The 23275-nt window shown below is 39.8% G+C and overlaps 1 protein-coding gene across 2 annotated transcripts in view; it reads left to right on the top strand.

Moving 5' to 3' along the window:
- Positions 1 to 22492, top strand: part of lrrc4ba (leucine rich repeat containing 4Ba) — a 34834-nt gene extending 12342 nt beyond the window's left edge. For both annotated transcript variants that reach the window (XM_056752705.1, XM_056752704.1), the window contains exons 2-3: positions 12940 to 13450; positions 16355 to 22492. In XM_056752705.1, coding sequence (XP_056608683.1) covers positions 13205 to 13450; positions 16355 to 18304 — 2196 coding nt within the window. In that variant the 5' untranslated portion in view covers positions 12940 to 13204 and the 3' untranslated portion in view covers positions 18305 to 22492. The remainder of the gene's footprint in view (positions 1 to 12939; positions 13451 to 16354) is intronic.
- Positions 22493 to 23275: the final 783 nt, after the last annotated feature.

Below are 23275 nucleotides of genomic sequence, written 5' to 3'. Positions count from 1 at the left end.
AGTTACAAAATATGACATCTTTAATTTGCACGGTGGGAGTCAGCCTTTATAGTTTTATACATTCACAGCACAGAAGCAAATGGGTTATGCAGTTAATGTGAAGCGCTACTCATATGCGTACCATATGCTAGTTAATAAAATCATACCGATAGCATGAAAAGGATGTGGAAACCGTAATTGGATTGGAGAATTAATTTTATTTTAAAGCGGCCGTAACACACACGGTTTCTGCCAATCTCATATTAATCTTGAATACCTATAGAGTAATATTGCATACTTATGAGTATTTAGATTGATCACATTTATAAAAGATAAATACAGCTTTACGATTATTTCAGAATCCATACGGCGCGTGGGAGGAGTAGGCTGAAATAAAGCACGTGCACACCCATTGTCAACAAAAACACAGACATCAGTTTCACTCAACGCATGTTGTTCATGTCCGGCATCTTTTAGTGCTGGGACGGCTCCATATATCAGTTTCAAATGATCTCCAGATCCAGCGTTATATCCACCGTTTATATAACATTCATCACCCACATGCAGTGATCCAAAACAACACCTGAACTTCACAAACGTATCCTCTCTCTCCTGCACATAAGTGAAAGTGACGTCTGCGCATGCGTCTTCTCCTGCCCTCATTGCTGCCGCTTTTCCGGGAGAATTGTCCAACAAGGGACTAAGAAAATTTGTTACGAAACAACTTTATATGTTCAAAAAAGACTTTCCGAAACCTGTACATTAGATGGGGGGATTGTGTCGAGCACAGAAATACCACGTAATGCATCCATCTCGTTTTTTGACAAGTTGACCATGTATCTCAAGCATGAGAAGACAGCACGTTTAGTAAAAGAAATTTGTAAAGAAATCAGAATCCATGAAACACCCTTGCATGGTCGCTTTAAAATAGATCCCACATGGACTGTATCCTTAAATATACTGTAATATGATGACTGTTTGATCATTCATACACAGTATAATGTGCACGTGAAAAGCTGAACAATTGTGCTAAAGCTGTGAGATTTTACTTATTTGATATGTTGTTGAAGTGAAGACAGGTGCAGAATGCATAACTGAACTGGTTTTCTGCAATCTGAGATTGTTGTTTGGATTTGAGAAAAGACACATATGGGGCCTGTGTACAATGTGTGTTTAAAGGAGTAGCAGCTTGCATGTTTTTTTACCACTAATGTTACTTAAAGGAACATTTCTTTACTGACATCATTTTAAAACCTATGCGTTTGTACCCCCATAGCAGAATATCTTAAAGCGGCCATTCCCTGTGATGCCAATTTTCAAACTTTAGTTTGTGTGTAATATTGCTGTTAGAGCATTAACAATATCCGCAAAATGATAAAGCTCAAAGTTCAATGGCAAGCGAGATATTGTCTTTAACAGAATTTGCCTTTCAAGGACTACAGAAAACGGTTGTAATCGGACTACAGCCCTATTTTTCCCGGGTTTATGATGTCACTATTCCGAGTTTTTGAGAAACCTCCGCCCAAAGGATTACGGCAAAAAGGTGCGAGGCCTTCCTTAGAGAAGAGGAAGAGCTGCTGGAGTAGTGTTCGGTTATCAGAGATTGAAAACATTTGATTGAGCTACGCGCTAAACTACTTTCACTTACATCACAGTCCTACAGCTGGTAATAATAATTCGGCTACACATTCAAAGAAAACCAACGGTCAAAATTTTACATCGGCTGTGAAAGCTGTTCTGTGCAATACACTGATATTGTGTGCGTGTGTGTGCGCTTACCTCTAAAACACTTCTATGAAACGCCCTTTGAAGTCTTCCATGCAAATGTCTCCTGGTCAATCTGCTTGTTTTATTATCCAACTTATGTCCAAAATATAACGTCAAAACTAAAGCTTCTGTAATTAGTGTTAATTAATATAACCAGACTGACCTAATTGGTCCAGTGTCATTTCCCTCACCATAGTAGGAAAAAATTTAGATCTCTAACAAAGATTGACGTTTGCACATGCAGTAGCAGACCTCAGTTACACTTCGATCGATCCACATGTTTTTATCTGATGAAGTGAAGTGGACGCCATTGTTACTGTTTATTGCTAAAAGCCAAAACTTATGAATGCACATGCACTGAGAGGGAAACCGACCAATCACAACAGCCAGAGAAGCTAAAACTCGGTGAAATGGTAAGGGTGGGCATCTTCAGACACACGCTCTAAGAAGGGAACCAATCCCGACCGACCTGGTCAGCTTTACCAATCAGAGTGTTTCGGGAGGAGGGATTTTATATAGACCGGAAGAAATCCAGTCGTTTTGTTAAAAGAGGCACAGCGGTGAACAATAGACTTGAATTATGTGAAATATAAAGTGTTTTTTGAAACTAAAAACATAATCAAAGCTTCAAAAACTTTAAAAGAATGGCTCCTTTAAAGTATCATTATGTAGCTTTTGCTATAAAACTAGTTTATAGTCCCCAATAGCTACCAACCTAAAAAAAAAGGCTCCTGTGCTACTGTATACTCCTGGTGTTCTCAAGCTGAACTGTGTGAGAAAATGAAGATATATGAAACAACAGGAGGTTGAGTGAAAAATGACAAAATGTGAATTTCTGTGTGTACTACCTCCCAGAACACCCTCACTCAGCTCAGAAAATTTGTAACTCCCTAACAATTTGAAAGTGCCTTTCCCGACATATAAATGAACAATGTGAGAAAAAGAGAGCCTTTTGCTTCAATATGCGATACATAGTCTTTTTAAGCGGGTGAGTACCATAATGTTGCGCAACGAGTGCATTTATTTATGTAAAAGCTTTGGCTCAGTGCGTCTCTGAGGCTGTTTACTTGGATTCAGTATGGCAGTTTAGAACCCCCAGACCAATGCAATAATAGCTGACAAGATACAGATGAAAATGAGGCGGAGCAAACCCTCCTTAAAACAAAGATTTGTTGACTTCCCCAACCTAAGGCATGCAGCAGGACTGCAGCTGATCTCTAAGGTTACCAAATCGATAAATAATGGAGAGAAAAGTTAAATTTATTTCCACAGTCGTTCCACAAACCTTTATGTGGATGAACAGTGAAGGGTGCACTTTTACTGACCATAGAGAAACAACAGAATGAAAACCATGTCAGCTCCATTCCCACGTGACTGTCTAAAAATAAAATATTGCTACGCATCACATTAAATTAGCCCAACAGAGCTTCATTCTTTCTAGAAATAGATACACTGTAATTGTAAGATATATATATATTGTATTTTGCAGTGATGTGCTTGATATGAACTTGGTATAAAAACATACCAAAAGGCAAAGATAAATGTTTACTGTTTACTCACAGATCCAAAAATTCCCATGAATCTGTGATGCAGTGCCTGCGAGCTTGGATTTAGACATTAAATTTTTCGAGGAAACAAAATCCGCATCAAACATTCAGGGTATCAACAAAAACTGCTCATCGTAGAAAATATGGTATCACCTTTTATTATTTGTTTAACTAAAAGGACTGCATTGTCATAAAAAATACATTATTTTAATAAGCAACAATTTAAACATTTAACAGTATTCACATTTATCTGGCCTTAAATGACACTCAGTTTGAACGTTCTCTCAGTGAAGGACATCGGGCACATAAGCAGATGTGAAAATTGATGGGTAGATTAGTATCAGGGATGTGTTGGATTCCTGTGGACTGGCTCTCACTGTAAGTGCCACAGGACAAAACTGACCATCTTATTAAATATTATGACCATCCTAAAACAGGATATTAATGTAGACCATAGGTAAACTTGTCAAAACCTAGCTAAAGTATTTTAAATAAATATATTGTTTAATGCATAAAATCATCCTACATAACATAAAAAAGATTCTGTGAAAACAAAACATTGCTATCTTTAATATTGACTGAGGTCATGTGAAAGATTTAAATTATTGGGAAATTAATGCTTGAAATCAAACTTTGATGCTTGTTATCGCCAAATTAGATTTTGAGTCTTTAGTCTGGGTCACTTCATAATGCTTATAAACATTCTTTTTTAGAAATGTACATAAGATAGGAAGATACTATGTACCAGTGGTTTGAAGTTGATCTGACCTAAAAACTGCTCACAGGTCTCTTCAGAGAGGCTCACAGACAGTAGGATAAATGCACTATATTCAACTGCAAGCATCTTTAAAATGTTGCATAATTACAATTACTTTAGAAAAGTGATAATCAGGGTTTAGGCCAAACACAATGTGTGTTTGTTTAGACGTTTTTATAGGAAAACTAACAAACTGCCATCAATAACTCAATACATACATTAATGAATTTTTAATGTTTCATTTTGAGGACATTTGTTTACAAACAGTGCAGGTACTAGGGCTTTCACAATCAGATTTTCTTTAGTGTAGTGTCCGGCACTGGATTATTAAGGTTATTATCAGATGTGTTGTATCATCAGAACTACTGCCATAAATAATTTGTAATGTCATAGGTTGTCCACTCTTATATCTCTAAAAAGCATTAAAATGACTTTTTAAGCCATGTCAGGGTCATCATGTCTCCCTAATCAAACCGTATGATAGCCTTTAACCACAAATGTACTGTTTTGAAATGACTACTTCTTACTACACCTTAGCCTGCGAACACGATGTTAAACACCTGCGGTTTAGAATAAATAATTATTATGGCATGCAGTGATTTAAGTATGCATCCACAGTATGTAAGTCTTTTCCCAATGGTGATGACTGCTGTAGAGTTTATGTTAGTTCGCTCACTGTCTGGCGTGATGATAAGGTGCTTAACTCACAGCTGAGTCTAGTTAACAGACTGTATGGCGTTGTGCGGAGAAAATGTAGTGCCCAGTTATTGGATTTACTTACATTTTATTACCATCATTGCAACAGTGAGCATCTAGCGTTTTATGTTATCTGCACCGTCAATGTTGTTGTTTCCCGCGCTGTGAAGCTGTGAATACTCTTTGAACATGATGGTCAGATATCTTTAGAGATATCGCTCACTGAATGCCAGAGGCCATTCTATATAATTCTATGTTTTCTGAGAGCCCACGGATTTATTGATGTCTTGTGTAGTAGGAAATTTCCCTGTAATAATACTCTGGTCTCTGCTAAAGCCGTGCAGCCACCCAACTTAGAGGCAACTGCAGCTCAAATTAATTGTCACACAATTTTATTACAAGGAACACAATAACAGCTCAACATACACGTCGTTGTGCCAGTGCATCTGTCAATGGCAATCTGCCCGACAAATAATTACCATTTTTCATCATAGGTCCACATGTTTTGTTGTATAACAGCAGATGAATGGGTTATCTCGGGGGTTCTGCTTACCCGGCAGATTTCTTTATTTTAGCAGACCCCCTTGTATTGTGGCGTCCCACCCCAAACATCTCAGAAATAGGCACAGTTACTGGACTGAACTTTGAAGTAAAAATAGAATAAGCATTTCTTCCTCGCATGAGCTGGCATACATACGGCCGAAGGGGGGATTGTGCTCACATTAACAGTGTTTTCCTTCAAATCTCTCGCTGCGTTGTGTTTGGTTCATGATAGGATCTTAAATGCAGTATTGAGGCATCGCTTGATATTACAGGTGATATAATGGACAGTTTTGAACAGTAGCATTCAACAAAAAGGCCGCATCACAAGCCCCAGAATCCATGTTAGTGGCATATTTCTAAAATTGGACTTTCCCTGAGGAGAAAGCAGCACTCAGTAACCCCTGTGTGACTGCATTCAGCATCGGTGCTAAAAGTAAGACATGTTGTAAGTGTGTGTATACTCATTGAAAGGTTAAATGTGATGTAGTTCAACTGGTAAAGCATGATACTGGCAATGTCAAGCTCATGGGATTTATTCCCAGGGAAAGCTTAAATGTTCTTTAAAGGGATGGTTCACCCAAAAAATGAAATTTCTGTCATCATTTACTCACACTTTCTTTCTTGTGCAGAACCCAGATTATTATTTTTTTTATAATGTTTGTAACAGAAAAACAACGGTCCATACAATAGAAGTCAATGAGTACAACCGTTGTTCGTTTATCAACTTTGTTCAAAATTTCTACTTTTGTGTTCTGCAGAAGAAAGGTTTGAAATGACAAGACGGTGAGTAAATGATGACAGAAATGAAGTCACTTAAACCTTTTGAGTCACTTAATCCCAATGAGACGGAAGATGCGATTGTGTGCTTTTCCGCATCGTGACATATATCCGATTGAAACGGGTTCAGAGGTTAGAGGAGATTTAGGATGGGGCTTAATGGTGCTCCTTCACTTTGGTTTGTTTACTATGGTTTGTTGGGCATGGAGGGATAAGAATGGGCAAAGAAGGCCTGGTCATTGGGCATTGAGTATATTCTTACCTCTTTTTGTTGCTTACGTCATGTGTTGGAGAGTTGAGAGGGGTAGAGGGGTAGAGGAGCTTAATGTTTTTGATTAAAGATTACAAGTGCAAATGAAAAATATAAAAATAATGGTGCGCAGGGATAAATCATTTATAATAATCACTGCAACACTTTGTAAAACACTTTCATGGTGATTTGTAAAATGCATTAAATGTAATGTCATTTTTTATTTTAAAATATTTTTCCAGCCTAACATGTAGATCTTTACAAGTTAACTTTACCTGAAGGTTGAAATTAAAAAACTGAATGTCTACATGTTTGTGTAATTCCGTAGTCACACTAGACTTCTCCTTTCATTGACCTCTATTGATTCGCATGTGAATGTATGTGGCTGACAGAATGAAAGCTTGTGTAAAAAATTCTCATTATGATACATTTTAAAGGTCAAGTTTGGTCAACTCAGACCTGTGAATTTGTATCATGTGACAATGTGTGACCAGTAGAAGATTGAAAGATCACGGCATGACCTTTTTGAAACGTAAAAAAAGCATTTTGTAAACCAATTAAGCTTTACATTAACAAAAATAACAATAGCAGTGTAAATATTTCCATATATCCATTGTGTGAACTCTTTTAGTCCATTTCTGAAGGTTTTTCTGGTTGTTGCCCACACAGTATCTCACAGAAGTGAGTACATCCCTTCACATTTTTGTAAATATTTTTTTATATCTTTTCATGTGACAAAAATGAAGAAATTATACTTTGCTACAATGTAAAATCGTGAGTTTGCCAAGTGGTTGATGTCCTCAAGACAACATTTTTTGTCGACCTAAGGAAAAAAAAACATTTTTATAGATTAAACCTAAACCCACATCAAACCCCAACCCTAACCTTAAATTACCCCTCTGGAAGCACATAATCCTGGTTGGAAGATTAAATTTAAAATAAACTGTAAACTTATTTCTTTAATCTGATTGGTTGATTTAAATGTTGTCCCAGGGTCAACATGATGTTGTCCTAAGGATACCACTTGGCAAAAACAGGAGAGCCAGTTTTACAGGAAAGGTTCCACTCACACCAGGCCTCGCCATGGACAACCAAAGAAGTTGAATGCACGTGCTCAGCGTCATATCCATATGTTGTCATTGGGAAATAGACGTATGAGTGCTGCCAGTATTGCTGCAGAGGTTGAAGGGGTAGGGGGTCAGCCTGTCAGTGCGCAGATCATACGCAGCACATTGGATCAAATCGGTCTGTATGGCTGTCGTCCCAGAAGGAAGCCTCTTCTAAAGATGATGCAGAAGAATCCCGCAAACAGTTTGCTGAAGACAAGCAGATTTAGGACATAGATTACCAGAACCATGTCCTGTGGTCTGATGAGAACAAGATAAGTTTATTTGGTTCAGATGGCGTCAAGCATTTGGCGGCAACCAGTTGAGGAGAACAAAGACAAGTTTGTCTTGCCTACAGTCAAGCATGGTGGTTGGAGTGTCATGGTCTGGGGCTGCATGAGTGCTGCCGGCATTTGGGAGCTACATTTCATTGAGGGAGGGATGAATGCAAACAAGTACTGTGACATACTGAAGCAGACCATGATCCACTACCTTTGGAGACTGGACCGCAGGACAGTATTCCAACATGTTAATGACCCCCAAAAGAATCTGAGGGTAAAGATGATGGAATGGCCAAGCATGTCTCAAGACCTAAACCCTATTGAGCATCTATGGGGCATCCTCAAATGGAAGGTAGAGGAGTGCAAGGTCTTTAACATCCACCAGCTCTGTGATGTCGTCATGGAGGAGTGGAAGAGGACTCCAGGCAACTTGTGAAGCTCTGGTGATCTCCATGCCCAAGAGGGTTAAGACAGTCTTGGAAAATAATGGTGGCCACACAAAATATTGACACTTTGGGATAATCTGGACATTTTCACTTAGTAGTGTACTCACTTTTGTTGACAGCCATTTAGACATTAATGGCTGTGTGTTGAGTTATTTTGAGGGGACAGCAAATTAACACTGTTACACAAGCTGTACACTCACTACCTCTACATTGTAGCAACGTTTCATTTCTTCAGTGTTGTCACATGAAAAGATATAATTCAATATTTTCAAACATGTGAGGAGTATACTCACTTCTGTGAGATACTGTATATCCGTATATATATTTTAAAATCTAGCGTGACAGCAGAATAAGGGGTTTGTGTAGGTGTAGGGTCAAGGGATAGAAAATATCATCAGTCTGATATGAAAGTCCTCAAAAATAAAGTGAAACAAATGTGTCTCCATTTATGCCTGAAAGAATGAGAGAAAGGTTGGTTAAAAAAGGTATCCATGGTAACTCTGTTCTAAGATTTAAGAAAAAGAGAGAAAGGGATGAGAACTGCTGCTGATTCTCCAGGAGACTGATGCAGAACACAGGCTATGTTTCAGTGCAGCAGGTTAACCTTTCATCAGACTAAGAGGCCAATGCTGTATTTACACACCAACCGAACACAAGCACAGGGGGAGTGTAAGAACGAATTAAAGAGAGGAAGAGACAATAAAGGCAATCAGTGAGTTTAACACTCGGATAGAAAGGGTGCGATACAGGAAGAGGAAAATTTTAAGCTTGTGTGGCGCAGGGGCCATAACAGGATCACAGTGCCTCGTGAGTGTGCCCCAAACACGTTTTGTGCAAAGGGACCCGACGATTCAAACCACATTTCCCAACAGGCTCACAGCTGACTCAATATCCTGTCATCAATGTCATTTTGGACTCCATTTCCCATCAACATCACAGCAGATGCCATGTCCCATTACAGCCCTTTAATTGGCAGTTGGCTCTCAGAGCTAATTGTAGCTCTTGTCAATCATGCATGAAGATGACACAACATAGATGGATAAAATAAGGTGATTGTAATTTCCTGCATGATGTTTTAATAATTATCCTTTGGTGAGCACTCTTGCCACTTTCTTTCACCTCACACTGTCCAATGGGCATGGCTGGACCAATTTCAGGGGTCCATTTTGTCCCCATGTCATTTACTGTTAGGTAGACCGGTTAACATGTACTTGTTTCCTGCCCTTTTAAATGCAGACCATCTTTGCAAATGTAGGCATGTTTCCCATTTGCTCCTATTGTTTCCATTCCATTGTTACACTGCCATTAGTCTCACCCTGCACTGGCACAGTATTTATGCCAAATGTTTATATCATTTGAAAAGCAGTATTATTACTAAATTAAAACCGTATAATTTACATTTATGCATTTGGCAGATGCGGTTTTCCATAGCAACCTACAATGTATTTAAGCTATACATTTTGGCAGTATGTGTATTCCATGGGAATTGAACTCATGACTTTTACGTTGCTAATACAATACTCTTTTCATTGACCTACAGTAACAATTATAATTAAGGTTAATAATATTTATTAATTTAATCCTCTAATCTGACGCCCGTATTGCATTAAGAAGTTAAAGGAAAAATTGCCACTTAATAGTTGTCTTCCCTTGTCTTTTAGAACACGTCACAGTAAAACCAACACAAAGTAAGATTTGAGTCTACTGAATAAAGATTAATACTGTAGCCCAGTAACCAGGATCTAGTCACGCCTTTGCCATTAGGAACGAGCGAGTCGGGTATTGCTGCAGGTAGTTGTGACTGTATTAGTGATGCCATAGTTCCAGTGTTTATAGAACATGGCCTGGGGTTTGGCTTTCTGTTATATGACAGCTATACAAATTGCTTTGCCCATAACGCCTGGTTATGGTCACAGTCAAGCGGCAGCAAGGTTCATCATATTTGTTCCCCTGACTGCAGCGTGTGTTTTAGCTGGGGTTCATCATCTTGTAAATGCTTTAAGGTTCAGTGTATGAAATTTAGTGGCATCTAGCAGTCAGGTTTGCAAATTTGCGAACGGCTCACTCCACCCCTGCTGACACAGAACTGAAATGTTGTCTCATTTTCGCTTCTTGCCGAAAGAGATAACATTTGCGAAATGCGATCTGTAGTCCAGTTTATCCAATTAGGGCTCTTGTAGAAACAACATGATGAATTTCATGCATGGTGACCCGCAGTGTATGTAGATAGAAAAAGCTAATTCTAAAGTAATTAAATATAACTCTTCATTATGTAAGGTCTTCATACACATCTGAAGAGTTATGTATATTATATTGCATTTCTGTCCATAGATCCTCCAAAAACTACACACCGGTCCTTTAAGAGACTGGGTCTTATTCAACAGATTTCAGGATATGATGGCATGAACTTCTGTTTCTAATAAATAAAATACAAGTTACAATTATAAATTCTGAATTTTAAAATGTCTTAAAATACTCCTAAAGAATTAGCATTCTTTAAACTAGGTTAATATGTGGTGTTTAAGGTTTCTATGTGTCAAAAATCGTATTATACCTTATAACAGGGCTCGTTAGAATGCTTGATTCTGATTGGCCAGTCGCGACATTTGAAGGTTTGTTATTTCCAGATAATAAAACTAATAACACTGGGTAACCCAGATGCAGCAAATCATTTTAAAATGTTTTTGGACAACTTAAATATAAATATGTTATTTAATAACATATGACATTGTATTTACAAATTATTAAACAAATTGCCTGTTCATGACATATGAACGCCGTTTCTAACCTTAAAACCGAAAATAAACGGTTTTCCTCGTGAAGGTCTGCATTCCATAAAAATGAGCTAATAAAATATTTCAAAATTCAGTTTGTTTCTAATGTGGCAAATAGCAAATTGTTATCACGAAACAATCCTCCATTTCTGCCATAACAACCAGTACATTATCCCTTACATATTGACCGCATGATTAAAATAAAGAGGAACAACACATGTATGTGATTCTGCCAGGAATTTATTTTAAATAACCTTGTTTGTGCGCATAGAAAAACATTTGGAAGCAACTATTATTAGTGAATGAGAGCCGGTGTGATATGTTTGTACTGGATGTGTGCATGCTTGTGCTATCGTGTAACACAGTTGGTCTGATCGGTCATTGAAATACACATAATATAAATACACAGTACACACACACTGCAGTGCAGTTATCCCTCTACTCTCTACATCTCTGCCTGTTTCATATTCAATACTTTCTGTCAAGCTTTGCTTGTCCTCTCTTGGAGAAATTATTAATTAATGTATCTGTCTCGCTCTTCTGTACCTCTTTTCCCCTATCCTCTATCTCATCTTTTTAGCATTTCTTACTTTCTGTCTGTTTCATACTGTCTGTCTCTAGTTCACATTTCACTCTAGTCTCTCTCTCTCTCTCTTTCAGTATTCATCTATTAGTGTTGATGATTCTGTTCTGGCCCTGCAGCTGTACAGTCATCTATCAGTTTAATAATCTCTCTTCTTTTATTCCTCTTTTATTTATATATTTTTACTGTGCCGAGTGTAAAGCCCTGTGTGAAATGAACATGCATGTCAGTGTATGATAATTAGGGCCATCATCATTAGTAATGCTCTGTGTCTTGCTGGATACCCTTATATAGTTACTGGAATCTAAATAATCTGCAGTGAGCGCTGAACCCTCCTGCTTGAGGTTCGAGCTAGCCATCCATCAGCTTTAGCACACTGCACCATTTAATGCTGCTCTAAGACCCCATGAGCTTAAAGTCTATGGGCAAGTATGGGCATAAAGATTAGTACTATAGTTCACCAAAGCAGTATTATTGTAGTAAGGCACAAGGAATGTTAGCATACAAATCTTGCCAGATCTGTTACGAGTTTTTGCTAAAAGGAAAAAGGCTAATAATACAAATTTTATCCAGAATTTATTCTTAAAAAACATGTGAACACAACATGTTTGGTGTATTTACACTCACGTACTTTAAACTAACAAACGAAATTAAGACATAATGTTAGTGTTTGTGCTGTCAGGGTTATCCACCATCTCCCATGCAATGCACATTGCGTCATTCACTACGTAGGACATAACAAAAGTGCGAACAATTGGCTGATATGAGGTGCCGCTTCTGCTAAAGTGTAGCATGATGTCACGGAATATCTAGAATTTGTTTTGCGCAAGTGCCAGGCTGTCAGTTTTGAATGCATATATCTTCTTAATGTGAATTTGGTCAGAGCATAGCAGTATATCAGTTTATTAACGTACTTAAGGCCAACATATTTTTAATCAAAGGGAGAAAAATGAATTTTGATTTCACTGGAGCTTTAAATAATATGCTGACAAACACTTTAAAAAATATATTGGTAAGATATTTGCAAAATCCAGTGAAAAACATGAAGGGTAAGTTATTATTAGAGATGCACCAATATATCAGCCAAAAAAAGATCGAAAGATCTCACTTTGAATATTCAACTCGGCTGATAAATTTAGTTTCGGTGCATCTCTCTACTAATAATAATGATTTATCACAAATAATTCAAATCATGAAATATGGAGACACAAGGTTTCAGAAGGATAGCAACAAAATGAAACTCTTTACCTTTCTGAAACCATAAAAAACTGTTTTGTCTCGTGTCACCTTGATGCATTATTTAAGTTTTACAAGTAATTATTATGTGGCATTATTTTACTTACTCTGTGAACTTTAAATAATGTCCATATTTTACTCTCAAAGAGGTGGAAAACATGACTTAAGCTGTCCTAATTTTTGTTTCTCTTTTGCAGTAAAACATGTATCCATCACAAAGAGGCCTGTCAAATCAGAAGACCCTTTGGAGCAAAGAAGGCACAACATATGTGATTGTATCTGTACTTTGAAAAAGTAAACAAGCTACTGACCAAGGAGGATTTCTCTTAAAAAAAGCAAACGTGAATTCCATTCCTGGAAAAGCTATATAATTTGAGAGACTAAATATTCAGCAGGACATCTGAACCTTTAATACCAGCCTATCAACTTTTGGAATACAGGAAGGGTCATGACCCAGTTGCCATGCGCATCACCACGGTGACCAGCCTTTCTAGTCCCTCCCCCCTCCTCCTCTTATTGGCTCAGCTGCTTCTGCGGCTTATCCTACCTGTTCAACAGGCAGCAGGAGCCGCTTCAACCTGTCCCACTCCCTGCAGTTGTTCCAATCAAGCTAGTCGAGTGATCTGTACAAGACGAAACTTAGACGAGGTGCCTGATCATATATCAAACAACACACGATACCTCAACTTACAAGAGAACTCGATACAGGTAAATACTCATGTAACAAATCTCAATAAAATGGAAGGAAGGAGGCGGGAACCGGCAAACATTTAAACATTTAATAAAGTAATATAACAGCCGGCGGCCCCTCACGGACGACCGCCGGCGAACAAAACATAATATAAATACAAACATAACATACGTTCGGGCCCGGTCCTCTCTCTTCGACGGTCCGGTCGCTCGTTCCTTTTATATTCTCCCATCTCCTACGTGATTCGAGGCCAGTGTGCGCACAGCTGGCGCTAATTCACAATTACTCACCGGACTCGAACCACGGTCTCGCCCCGCCTACTCTACTACATACCCCCATCACCCCTCACAGGCCGGGGGGTACCCCCGCGACTGTGCAAGCTCCCTCCCCCTCCCTCGGGGGGGGTGGGGTGGGGGGTATGCAGCGACGAGACGAGACAACGGAGACGGGAGCCCTCGGAGCGACCGGAAAGAGAGAGGGGAGAGAGGAAAAAAAAAAAATCCGGTTCCCCGACATGCTGCCGCTCGTTCCTCAACCAGCCGGAGTACTCTCCTTCGCGGTGCCTTGCGGTGGCCCTGGGGCTTCGGTGGACGGCTCGACCGTCCGCCCCCTGGCGGCCGGCGGTGGCTCCTCCTTTATCCGGGAGTCGGGGCGGGTTCCCCGTCCCCTGTTCCTCCCCCTTGGACGGACGGACGCAGGCTCCGGCCTCTGGCAGGCGGTGGCTCACCCGGCACTTCCGCCCCCTGCTCCTCCCCCTCGGGGGACGGACACAGGCTCCGGCCTCTGGCGGACGGCGGCAACCCCCCCGCTCCCACTTGGACGAAAGCCACCCCACCTCGACCCAGGGGCGCGGCAGCAAAGGTCGCCGTTCCACCGAAGTTTTGACGGTGGCCGCACTGTGCACTTCCGTTTCCCCAGAGCCACCGCTTCGGGCAGCCACTGGCGGACGCCCTTCGACCGCGCTGCCCGAACTCTCCGGCACCGCGAGGCCACTCGGCGGCGAGGACTCTCCGACAGCATGTCTCTCCTTCCTCCCGGGTTTCGGCACCAATGTAACAAATCTCAATAAAATGGAAGGAAGGAGGCGGGAACCGGCAAACATTTAAACATTTAATAAAGTAATATAACAGCCGGCGGCCCCTCACGGACGACCGCCGGCGAACAAAACATAATATAAATACAAACATAACATACGTTCGGGCCCGGTCCTCTCTCTTCGACGGTCCGGTCGCTCGTTCCTTTTATATTCTCCCATCTCCTACGTGATTCGAGGCCGGTGTGCGCACAGCTGGCGCTAATTCACAATTACTCACCGGACTCGAACCACGGTCTCGCCCCGCCTACTCTACTACAACTCACCAGACAAATCATTTCCCATCATGCATTGTGAGTGCAACACGTGTCACTGTGTTTTATTGTATGTTTTTTATAGACTGAAATATTGAATGTTGTGTAAGCGCAAATCATTTTTTCAGTCTCTGCAAATGCTGAGGTTTTGAGATGTTGAGTCAGGTGTTCGTATGACCTACTTTGAGTGTGGAGGTTCGTGTTTATTCTTAAGATGAATTAATGGCAAACATACAGCGAACCCCAGCGCTGAAAGCGTTAACAAAAACAACCCTATTCAAAAATAAAGCATGATAACAATAATAATGCTTTTCATCAAGGCTCCATTTTAGCATAAAAATTCTGATTTGGTTTGTTGTGTCCTCGAGCCCCACTTGAAATGATTAAAAATCTAAAAATATTTTAATACCTGAAGGCATCCTAGTTTCTTTGGCTTCTTTTTCTCCCTTAGCAATGTACCACAAGAGCGCAGCTCTGACAGTTTCCACCTTACTCTTCTACACCCCCAACCCAGTGCGTTTAACACCCTCCACCCCTCCTCTGCTCTATATACAGAGGGGATTGTGGCTGAAGGCCAGCAGAAAGCTTCTCTCTTACCAAGAAAATCAGCTCTGGCAGCATCAAATGCACAGAGCCGCACAAAACCCATCGGTTTTTTTTTTTTTTTTTTTATTCTAATTAGTTAATGACTGTTTTTGATTTTTGGTTACTTATTATTTTTGGTTATTTTTGATAACTGTCAATATATTAAATTATTTAAAATATATTTTTGAAAATATATATGATTATAAAGTGTTAATATGTTACAATATATTGAATATTGCATACACGCTTCTCATATATTGAGAAATATTAGCACTTGATTCCAGTGTATGAAAATGAATTGTTTAATATATTGCAACATATTTTCCAGTATACTCTCTCTCTTTCAGTATTCATATATATATATATATATATATATATATATATATTTGTTTCGTAAGGGTAATGCTTACTGAGGTTTATACTTTTTTAATGTGTTCTCATGTAGTTGTATTGCCTTGGGTTTTAATTGTAAAGTTTCACGTAGTGGTGGGAATATCAGAGACTCACTGGGGAGACTGGTTGGGGACTTTTTAATATTTTTAAACCAGAGATGCAGAAAATGTCACTATATTTACTGTATGTATAGAGTTTGGATGGAAATTCTTTAAATTTGGAGATAAAACCCCCTAGAAATTCACTTCCTGGACTCCATCTGCTGCAGTCCACCCCATTTCTTGCCCTGGTTATAAGATTAAATTGTAAAACTATTTATATCAATACAAGTTAAACTAAATATTATATAAATATTTTATTTATTTAAATCAACTTAATAAATATACAATTGAATAATATTTAATAATTATATATATTTAACTTATAAATTTTTGTGTATATTAATTCTGTTAACAAGAAGATGGTTTGACACACTGTTGTACAACATAACCATATTATTCATTTGTTTATTTTGTTTGTTTGTATTGTTGTTTTATTGATGAGACACGGATGTCAATTAAGGAAACCTATCCTAAACTGTTTTTTACTTTTATCAGGTCATAAAATCAGACACATTCAAGCATTTGCAGCACCTGGAAATCCTCCAGCTCTCCAAGAACCAGATACGTCTGATAGAGGTCGGTGCTTTCAATGGCCTCCCAAACCTCAACACTTTGGAACTGTTTGACAACCGCCTCACTCTGGTACCATCACAGGCTTTCGAGTACCTCAGCAAGCTGCGTGAACTGTGGTTACGAAACAATCCGATTGAGACCTTACCAGCATATGCTTTTCACCGGGTCACCTCACTGCGGCGTCTTGACCTCGGTGAACTTAAGAAGTTGGATTATATATCTGACGCAGCCTTTGTCGGACTTATTCACCTGCGCTACCTGAACTTGGGAATGTGTGGCCTGAAGGACATCCCTAACTTGACTCCCCTGGAGCGACTGGAAGAGCTGGAGTTGTCTGGGAACCGTTTGGAAATCATTAGACCCGGATCGTTCCAAGGCCTGAATGCATTGCGTAAACTGTGGCTCATGCACTCTCAAATGTCTGTCATTGAGCGAAATGCATTTGACGATCTCAAGAACCTGGAGGAGCTCAACCTATCCCACAATTCGCTACACTCATTGCCCCATGACCTTTTCACACCTCTGCAGAAGCTGGAGAGAGTGCATCTTAACCATAACCCATGGGTCTGCAACTGCGACGTGCTGTGGCTAAGTTGGTGGCTTAAAGAAACCGTGCCGAGCAACACAACCTGCTGTGCGCGGTGCCATGCACCGCCCTACCTGAAGGGAAAATACATCGGAGAGCTGGACCAGAGCCATTTCACCTGCTATGCCCCTGTTATCGTGGAGCCACCAACTGACCTCAATGTGACCGAGGGGATGGCCGCAGAGCTCAAGTGTCGCACCGGCACCTCCATGACCTCTGTCAACTGGATCACACCAAATGGAACCTTAATGACCCACGGCTCTTATCGAGTCAGGATTTCTGTTCTGCACGATGGCACACTGAACTTCACCAACGTGACGCTGCGTGACACGGGTCAGTACACCTGCATGGTGACCAACTCTGCTGGGAACACCACTGCAACTGCTGTTTTAAATGTGACCTCTGCAGATGTCAACTTCAACTACACCTACTTCACCACAGTCACAGTAGAAACTGTTGAGACTACAGGAGAGGAAGATTCTGCTTTGCGTGTCTTTAATGAGACTTTCATCAATATCCTTGGCACTACAACCTCTGGGCACCTCTTGCCTGATGCTTTCCCTACTACTGCTTCTTCTCTGTCTATCCTTGGCTCATCCTCTTCTCCCCGTGCGACCAAACCCACATTCACTGTTCCCATCTCTGAGCCTAACTACCCTTCTGGGCTAGACGATGTGATGAAGACCACCAAGATCATTATTGGTTGTTTTGTGGCCATTACCTTCATGGCGGCTGTCATGCTGGTGGTATTCTACAAGTTGAGGAAGCAGCACCAGTTGCACAAACACCACGGTCCGGCACGAACAATCGAAATCATTAATGTTGAAGATGAGATTGGATCTGCAGCGGGCAATCGTGGCAGTGGCATCTCAGGAGGATCAACAGTACCACAAGGAGGGTCTGGCGGACAGAGCCTGAGGCTTCACCATCCCGAGATTGTCAACCTCCCCAACCTTGCCCGAGCGGAGCATCTGAACCATTACTACAAAGCCCATCACTTCAACAATAACATGATGGGTCTGGGTCTTGGTGGAGGATCTGGCGGAGGCCTAAATAATAACAACAACCCTTCTCCCTGCTCCCAGGCCCAGAATACCCCCATCTCATGCACCCAGGTGCCTGTTTCTGCAGGAAGTATGTGCTCCATGCCTTCTTCAATGCCCCTGCCGACTCTTGGCATTCACGGGTCACTGAAAGGGCTTATGAGTAAAGCCCAGAACCCACAGATTGAGCCATTGCTCTTTAAGAGCAGCTCCAAAGAGAATGTCCAAGAAACCCAGATTTGAAGTTGAGAAAGAGAGAGAGGGAGGGAGATAAATGTAAAGGAAGTCAGAAACAGTTGAAGGGTATTGGCTATTCAACCCTATGGGTATGTTCTCAGGAGTCATGAGAAAAGGTAGAGCCAGCATTGTATGAAATATCACTTGCACGAGAATAAGACACAGCTGTGAAATCACTACAAAGTCAATGCGCTGGCATTGACAGTTTTGAGGAGGATAACAGCAAACCACATCACTACTTAAATCTTTGACACACTCTGATCCACCTGTATTTGGGTGAATATCGAACATTAGCAACACACATTTCCCAATACAATATGAATCATTACATTACTGTTTTATGTGAGGTTGATAATTATGTGCCAAACTTGCAGCAATCTGTGCCAAAGCAAAATCTTTGCACATCAACATCACTACGCATGTGTACAAACACAACTCAGAATGTGAAAGATCAATATACTAGCTTCACATATACAAAACTCCATACACAAAGCAGAGATGCTGCAAAATCAGAATACACCGTACACACCATTAGGCAAGAAGTGTATATAGAAATACATGAGCATAAGCTGAAGTGTCTACGGACACAAGTGGCTGGAACGAAAGACCACCCATGAAAATGGTTTGGAGTGCAACAGTAAGGCTCAGAGAAGAAAATGGATCATTAAGATTTTGTCATGGTTCACAGTCCTGCAGAAGGAAAGATGAATAAGTAGACCAGCACTGTGCAGAGGACTCGTGTTCGATAATTATAAACTCAGATTCTCCCGTCTCGCAAAGGATCTCACATGTGAGGTGAAGAGAGGAAAATGGAAAAAATACCTACCAAGGAAATAGACAAAGGAAGCTATATCAGTTTTAAGAGAATATATAAACTATGAAAGTATAAGTGATATATAAATATATTTTCATTCAGAGAAATAAATTATGAAGAATCTTTACATTTTTCTGACTAAAAGCCACGGCTTTTGAAGAACCCTCGTGGGACTTCATTCTGAGGGGTTAAGGAACAGGATGAATATACGAATTCTGGAAATTGTATTTGATTACAAATACTTTGGCTTTGTTTTTTAAGTCTTGAAAGGTTTCCCTTTTTTCGGTTCTATAACTAACAGGGTCATTGAGGAGAGGTCATTTTAATTCACATTATAAATAGACTTCTGTATAACTCTTCTGGCCTTTGAGATCCAAATCGGGTCAATTTCAGTATCACCATTATCAATGGAATTATAAAGACAGTGATGATGATACGTTGTAATGCAATGAAAGTGTAGAAGCTGATCTACATGCTGCTATACAAAAATGGATTAAATTATGAAATCTGATTACAAAGCAGAGTAAAATAAGGTTACGGTTGACATTACAATTACTATCATCATTATTGAAAACCATCAAGTGTCAACAGCATAGCAGATTGTTTTAGTCGGTTTCTTTGTTTTTACCTAGAGGTGATGTTTGTAATTCATTGTGTAAAAAGTGATTGTCGCTACAGCTGATGATCATCTCATTGAAAAAGCAGTGGAATTACAGTTCTGGAAGCACTACAGTATGAAGTCGTAACTACAACAACTAAAAAAAAGAATCGGACGGGCCTTAAAATGGTTCCCTCAATGGCCTGTCCTCTCTGTTTTGTACAAGACTAAACTTTACCAGGACCCTGCTTCTTTGCCAATGTGATTCAACATGATTCAGAACATAACACAAACTCTGGCGATTACTGCAGGGGTAAAATGGATTATAGTGAACACTGTGTCCAGAGATGTGGATGATGGAACTGCTGTTTAAAGCAAATTCTGACAGAAAATGGAGGACCCAATTTGAAAGGTAAGAGAACCCCACTCAGTGAGAGAGAATGGAGCTTGGAATTTTTTTAATGAAAATGGACAAATAAAAAGGAAAACTATAGAAACTTATAGAGCTCTTTTAAAACAAAACTATTATGATAAGTGTCTTTCATTATTTGTTTTTACCTAGTTTCATTTTGTTTTTTCTTTATCGAAATCAAGTGTTATCTTAATTGTAATATTGTTATTGTTATTATAATTAGCTAATATTACACTCGTTATAATTATGAAAAATGTTCTGTTAGCAGAAGTCACTTCGAAATTGAAAAAAATATAAATATATGGCACACAAACGGCAACTGAATTTGTGAAACTCGGTGGCATTGATTTGTTCTTTGTTTTTGTCTTTTCTTTTCTCATGTATTTTGAGGTATCACTGTATGTAACCGTTGGAGATTATAGCTTGGAGAAACTTCTCCAAAAGTACATAGAGAATGTGATGTGGCTGGTGGTTGTGTCTTTCTCTGCACAGAACCAGCTATGAGAGAGAGATATACACTTGTTCTTAGAATGTCACCCATTATCATTGCCGGGAAGTGCGATTGTGCGTGTCAACACCCTGTTGCCACGGCAACACGCCTTTGCGCTAATGTGCCAAACACTGTCGAAGCCGGGGTGCCGTCTTCATGGGTGCCCTTGTCTGTGTTTGTCAAACCTCGTTACCCTGCAACACATACAAATAATCACGCACGAGCGTGCTGCCACCACCGTCTCAATTGTCATCCGACATATTGTCGCACCCATACTCTGGCACAGCTTCCCAGTAGGTTCCTATGGTGAGGTTTCCCTGGCAACTGTTGCTGCTGCGACAGTCCCCATCACAGCATTCAGGTCTCGGATGCAAATGCGAGGACGGAGGCAGAATAGGACACCATTTACGAGGACATAACCGCCTCGCTTACCCCGCACTGTGTTATCCGTGTTCTTAAATCAGAAATTAGCATATTTACGCCACTAAGACTGCACCTCGGCTCTGCATATCAATAAACCTCCTTATCATTGACATTCATGAACCTGGAGTAGCAGTTAGCGAGATGTCCGTATCTAATACACCATTAATCTTCCATAGGTACATCCTTTAAACTACATTAATTCATATTCTCCCTCTCATACCAGAGATTTGCATATGCTCATTCGGTTCCAGAGTGATTAACATAAACATCTGTTTGTGTGTCCATATGTGCGTACCAGAGAGCAATCGTGTTACGTTTATGCTTGAGGCATCTGCTTTCTTTCCAAAGCAACTTATAAGAAAGTGTTGCCAAGCAGACTGGTTGTAGGACAGGGCAGAGACTGTTATAACATATCACATATCGCATCCTCTCCGAGCTTACATTTTATAAAGCTTCTTAAAGTCTTTATAAAGCATTTGAAAGCAGTGTCAAAGGTATAAAGACGGGAGCCTTTCTCTCCTTCGTAGCATTGCGGAATCTGAGTCACAGGGATGGAAACTTAAAACACACACACTCGTACACACAGAGCTGATGATTCTGAGCTCTCTCATAAACATACTTTGCAGAGAAAAACCTGCCCACCAGCCGGTTAGGACTTATGCAAAGAGCATCCGAGTGGTGTTGCAGGTTGGGCTTAACCGTGTGTCTCTGTGTGAGTGTATGATTATTACAATTGCTCAAGAAATCTGCCATATCGGCTTTTGTAAGCTTATTTTAAGACGTTCATGTATTTTCATCAATGTTTCATTATTGATATGGTTTTGTTGCCCCTGTGTGTGTGTTTTAAAGAAAGACTGTGTTTTTAGTTGTCTTTGTGTGTCTTTGAGTCTGCATATGCAAGGTGTGTGTGTTTGCGTGTCTGAGTTGACACATCAGTGTGTTTTTTACTGTGTTAAGAGACAAGACTGTCATGAGAGAAGATGAGAGGCAGACATCCATTTTAAATCCCCAGTTTAAATCACTTTAGCATATTTTTCTCAGCTTCAGGCTTGTGTGTGATCTTCTGAATAATGCTCTTACTTGAATGTGAAAAAAATCTGCTTGGGTTTCATTTGCATCGTTTTAATCCTCGTACCCCAATCTAGAAGTCAGGGGGCAGCCTTTTTCATTCTTAACCGTTTAAAACAGGTGCCGCTCCTTTTATATCAGTGGCCCTGATACTGTATACATGGTCATAAATTTAGAAGATACATATTAATGATGCTCTTTGTTTTGTGATATAGTTGCACTCATGCTAGGGCTTTGACAGTCAAATCTAGGGCAGTTCTTGCTTTTGGGCTTATTCCAACGCTTACTTCAAAGATTTGTTTTGGGTTGTCGGCACTTTGGTCCTGCATTCATCAGAGCAGGTCTATTGTTTCATCTATTGCTCTGTTGGGCCATGAGGTGTCAAAATCTGATCCACAACATCGAGTATAGGAGTTCCTGAAGAATACACAAACAACTACCTAGAAAAATGTTTTATTTGATAGATCTGAAGTCGTAATATATTTCAACAATTGTCAATGAGAAAAACAATGATATATGGCAACATCAATTTATGGTTAATACTTAAAAAACACTGCAGAGAAAAATTAAGAGAGAACTCAAAAATTATTTTCAATGTTAAAGTACAATTATAATTGTTAGTTTGAGACAAGATTTCTTAAAAAAAAAAAGGTTTCCGATTTGCCTTTATTGAGACTGGTCAAAACAACACAAAAAGATGCTATGTTTCAAAGAAAACAAGTCATAAACATTTATGTTTAAATAATACTATTGTTTTCACATGTATTTTAGGATCCGTTTGAAAATAAATATATGTTGAAATAAGCTTGATATTTATGCGTATTTGCATCCTCTTAGTCTTTAACATTGCTGTTAGGTAACATTATTTAATTTTTGAGGGTTGTTTCTGTTTAAATGAACAGATACTAAACTGGAATTGCCACAATACAAGCAGAAATGCTGGTTGAAGGCGAAACTGCAGTGATCTCTTTTAACGTCTCATGAGCTATAAAAGAGCAACATTCAGTTGCCTCGATCCTAAAACAAAGTTCATAGCCTGTGTGCTGGTAAAACCATAGTGATGGTACATCTCCAAACCAGCTGCAAGGGATGGTGTCATTCTTCACATACTATATAACACTGGTTCATTGTAATTGTCAGGCCTAGACAGAACAGACAGATCTTTCGTGACA

Source organism: Triplophysa dalaica, chromosome 7, assembly GCF_015846415.1.
Source record: "Triplophysa dalaica isolate WHDGS20190420 chromosome 7, ASM1584641v1, whole genome shotgun sequence".
NCBI classification, from domain to species: Eukaryota; Metazoa; Chordata; class Actinopteri; order Cypriniformes; family Nemacheilidae; genus Triplophysa; species Triplophysa dalaica.
Note: the sequence above shows the minus strand (reverse complement) of the source record. Positions and strands in the feature narration are given on the sequence as shown.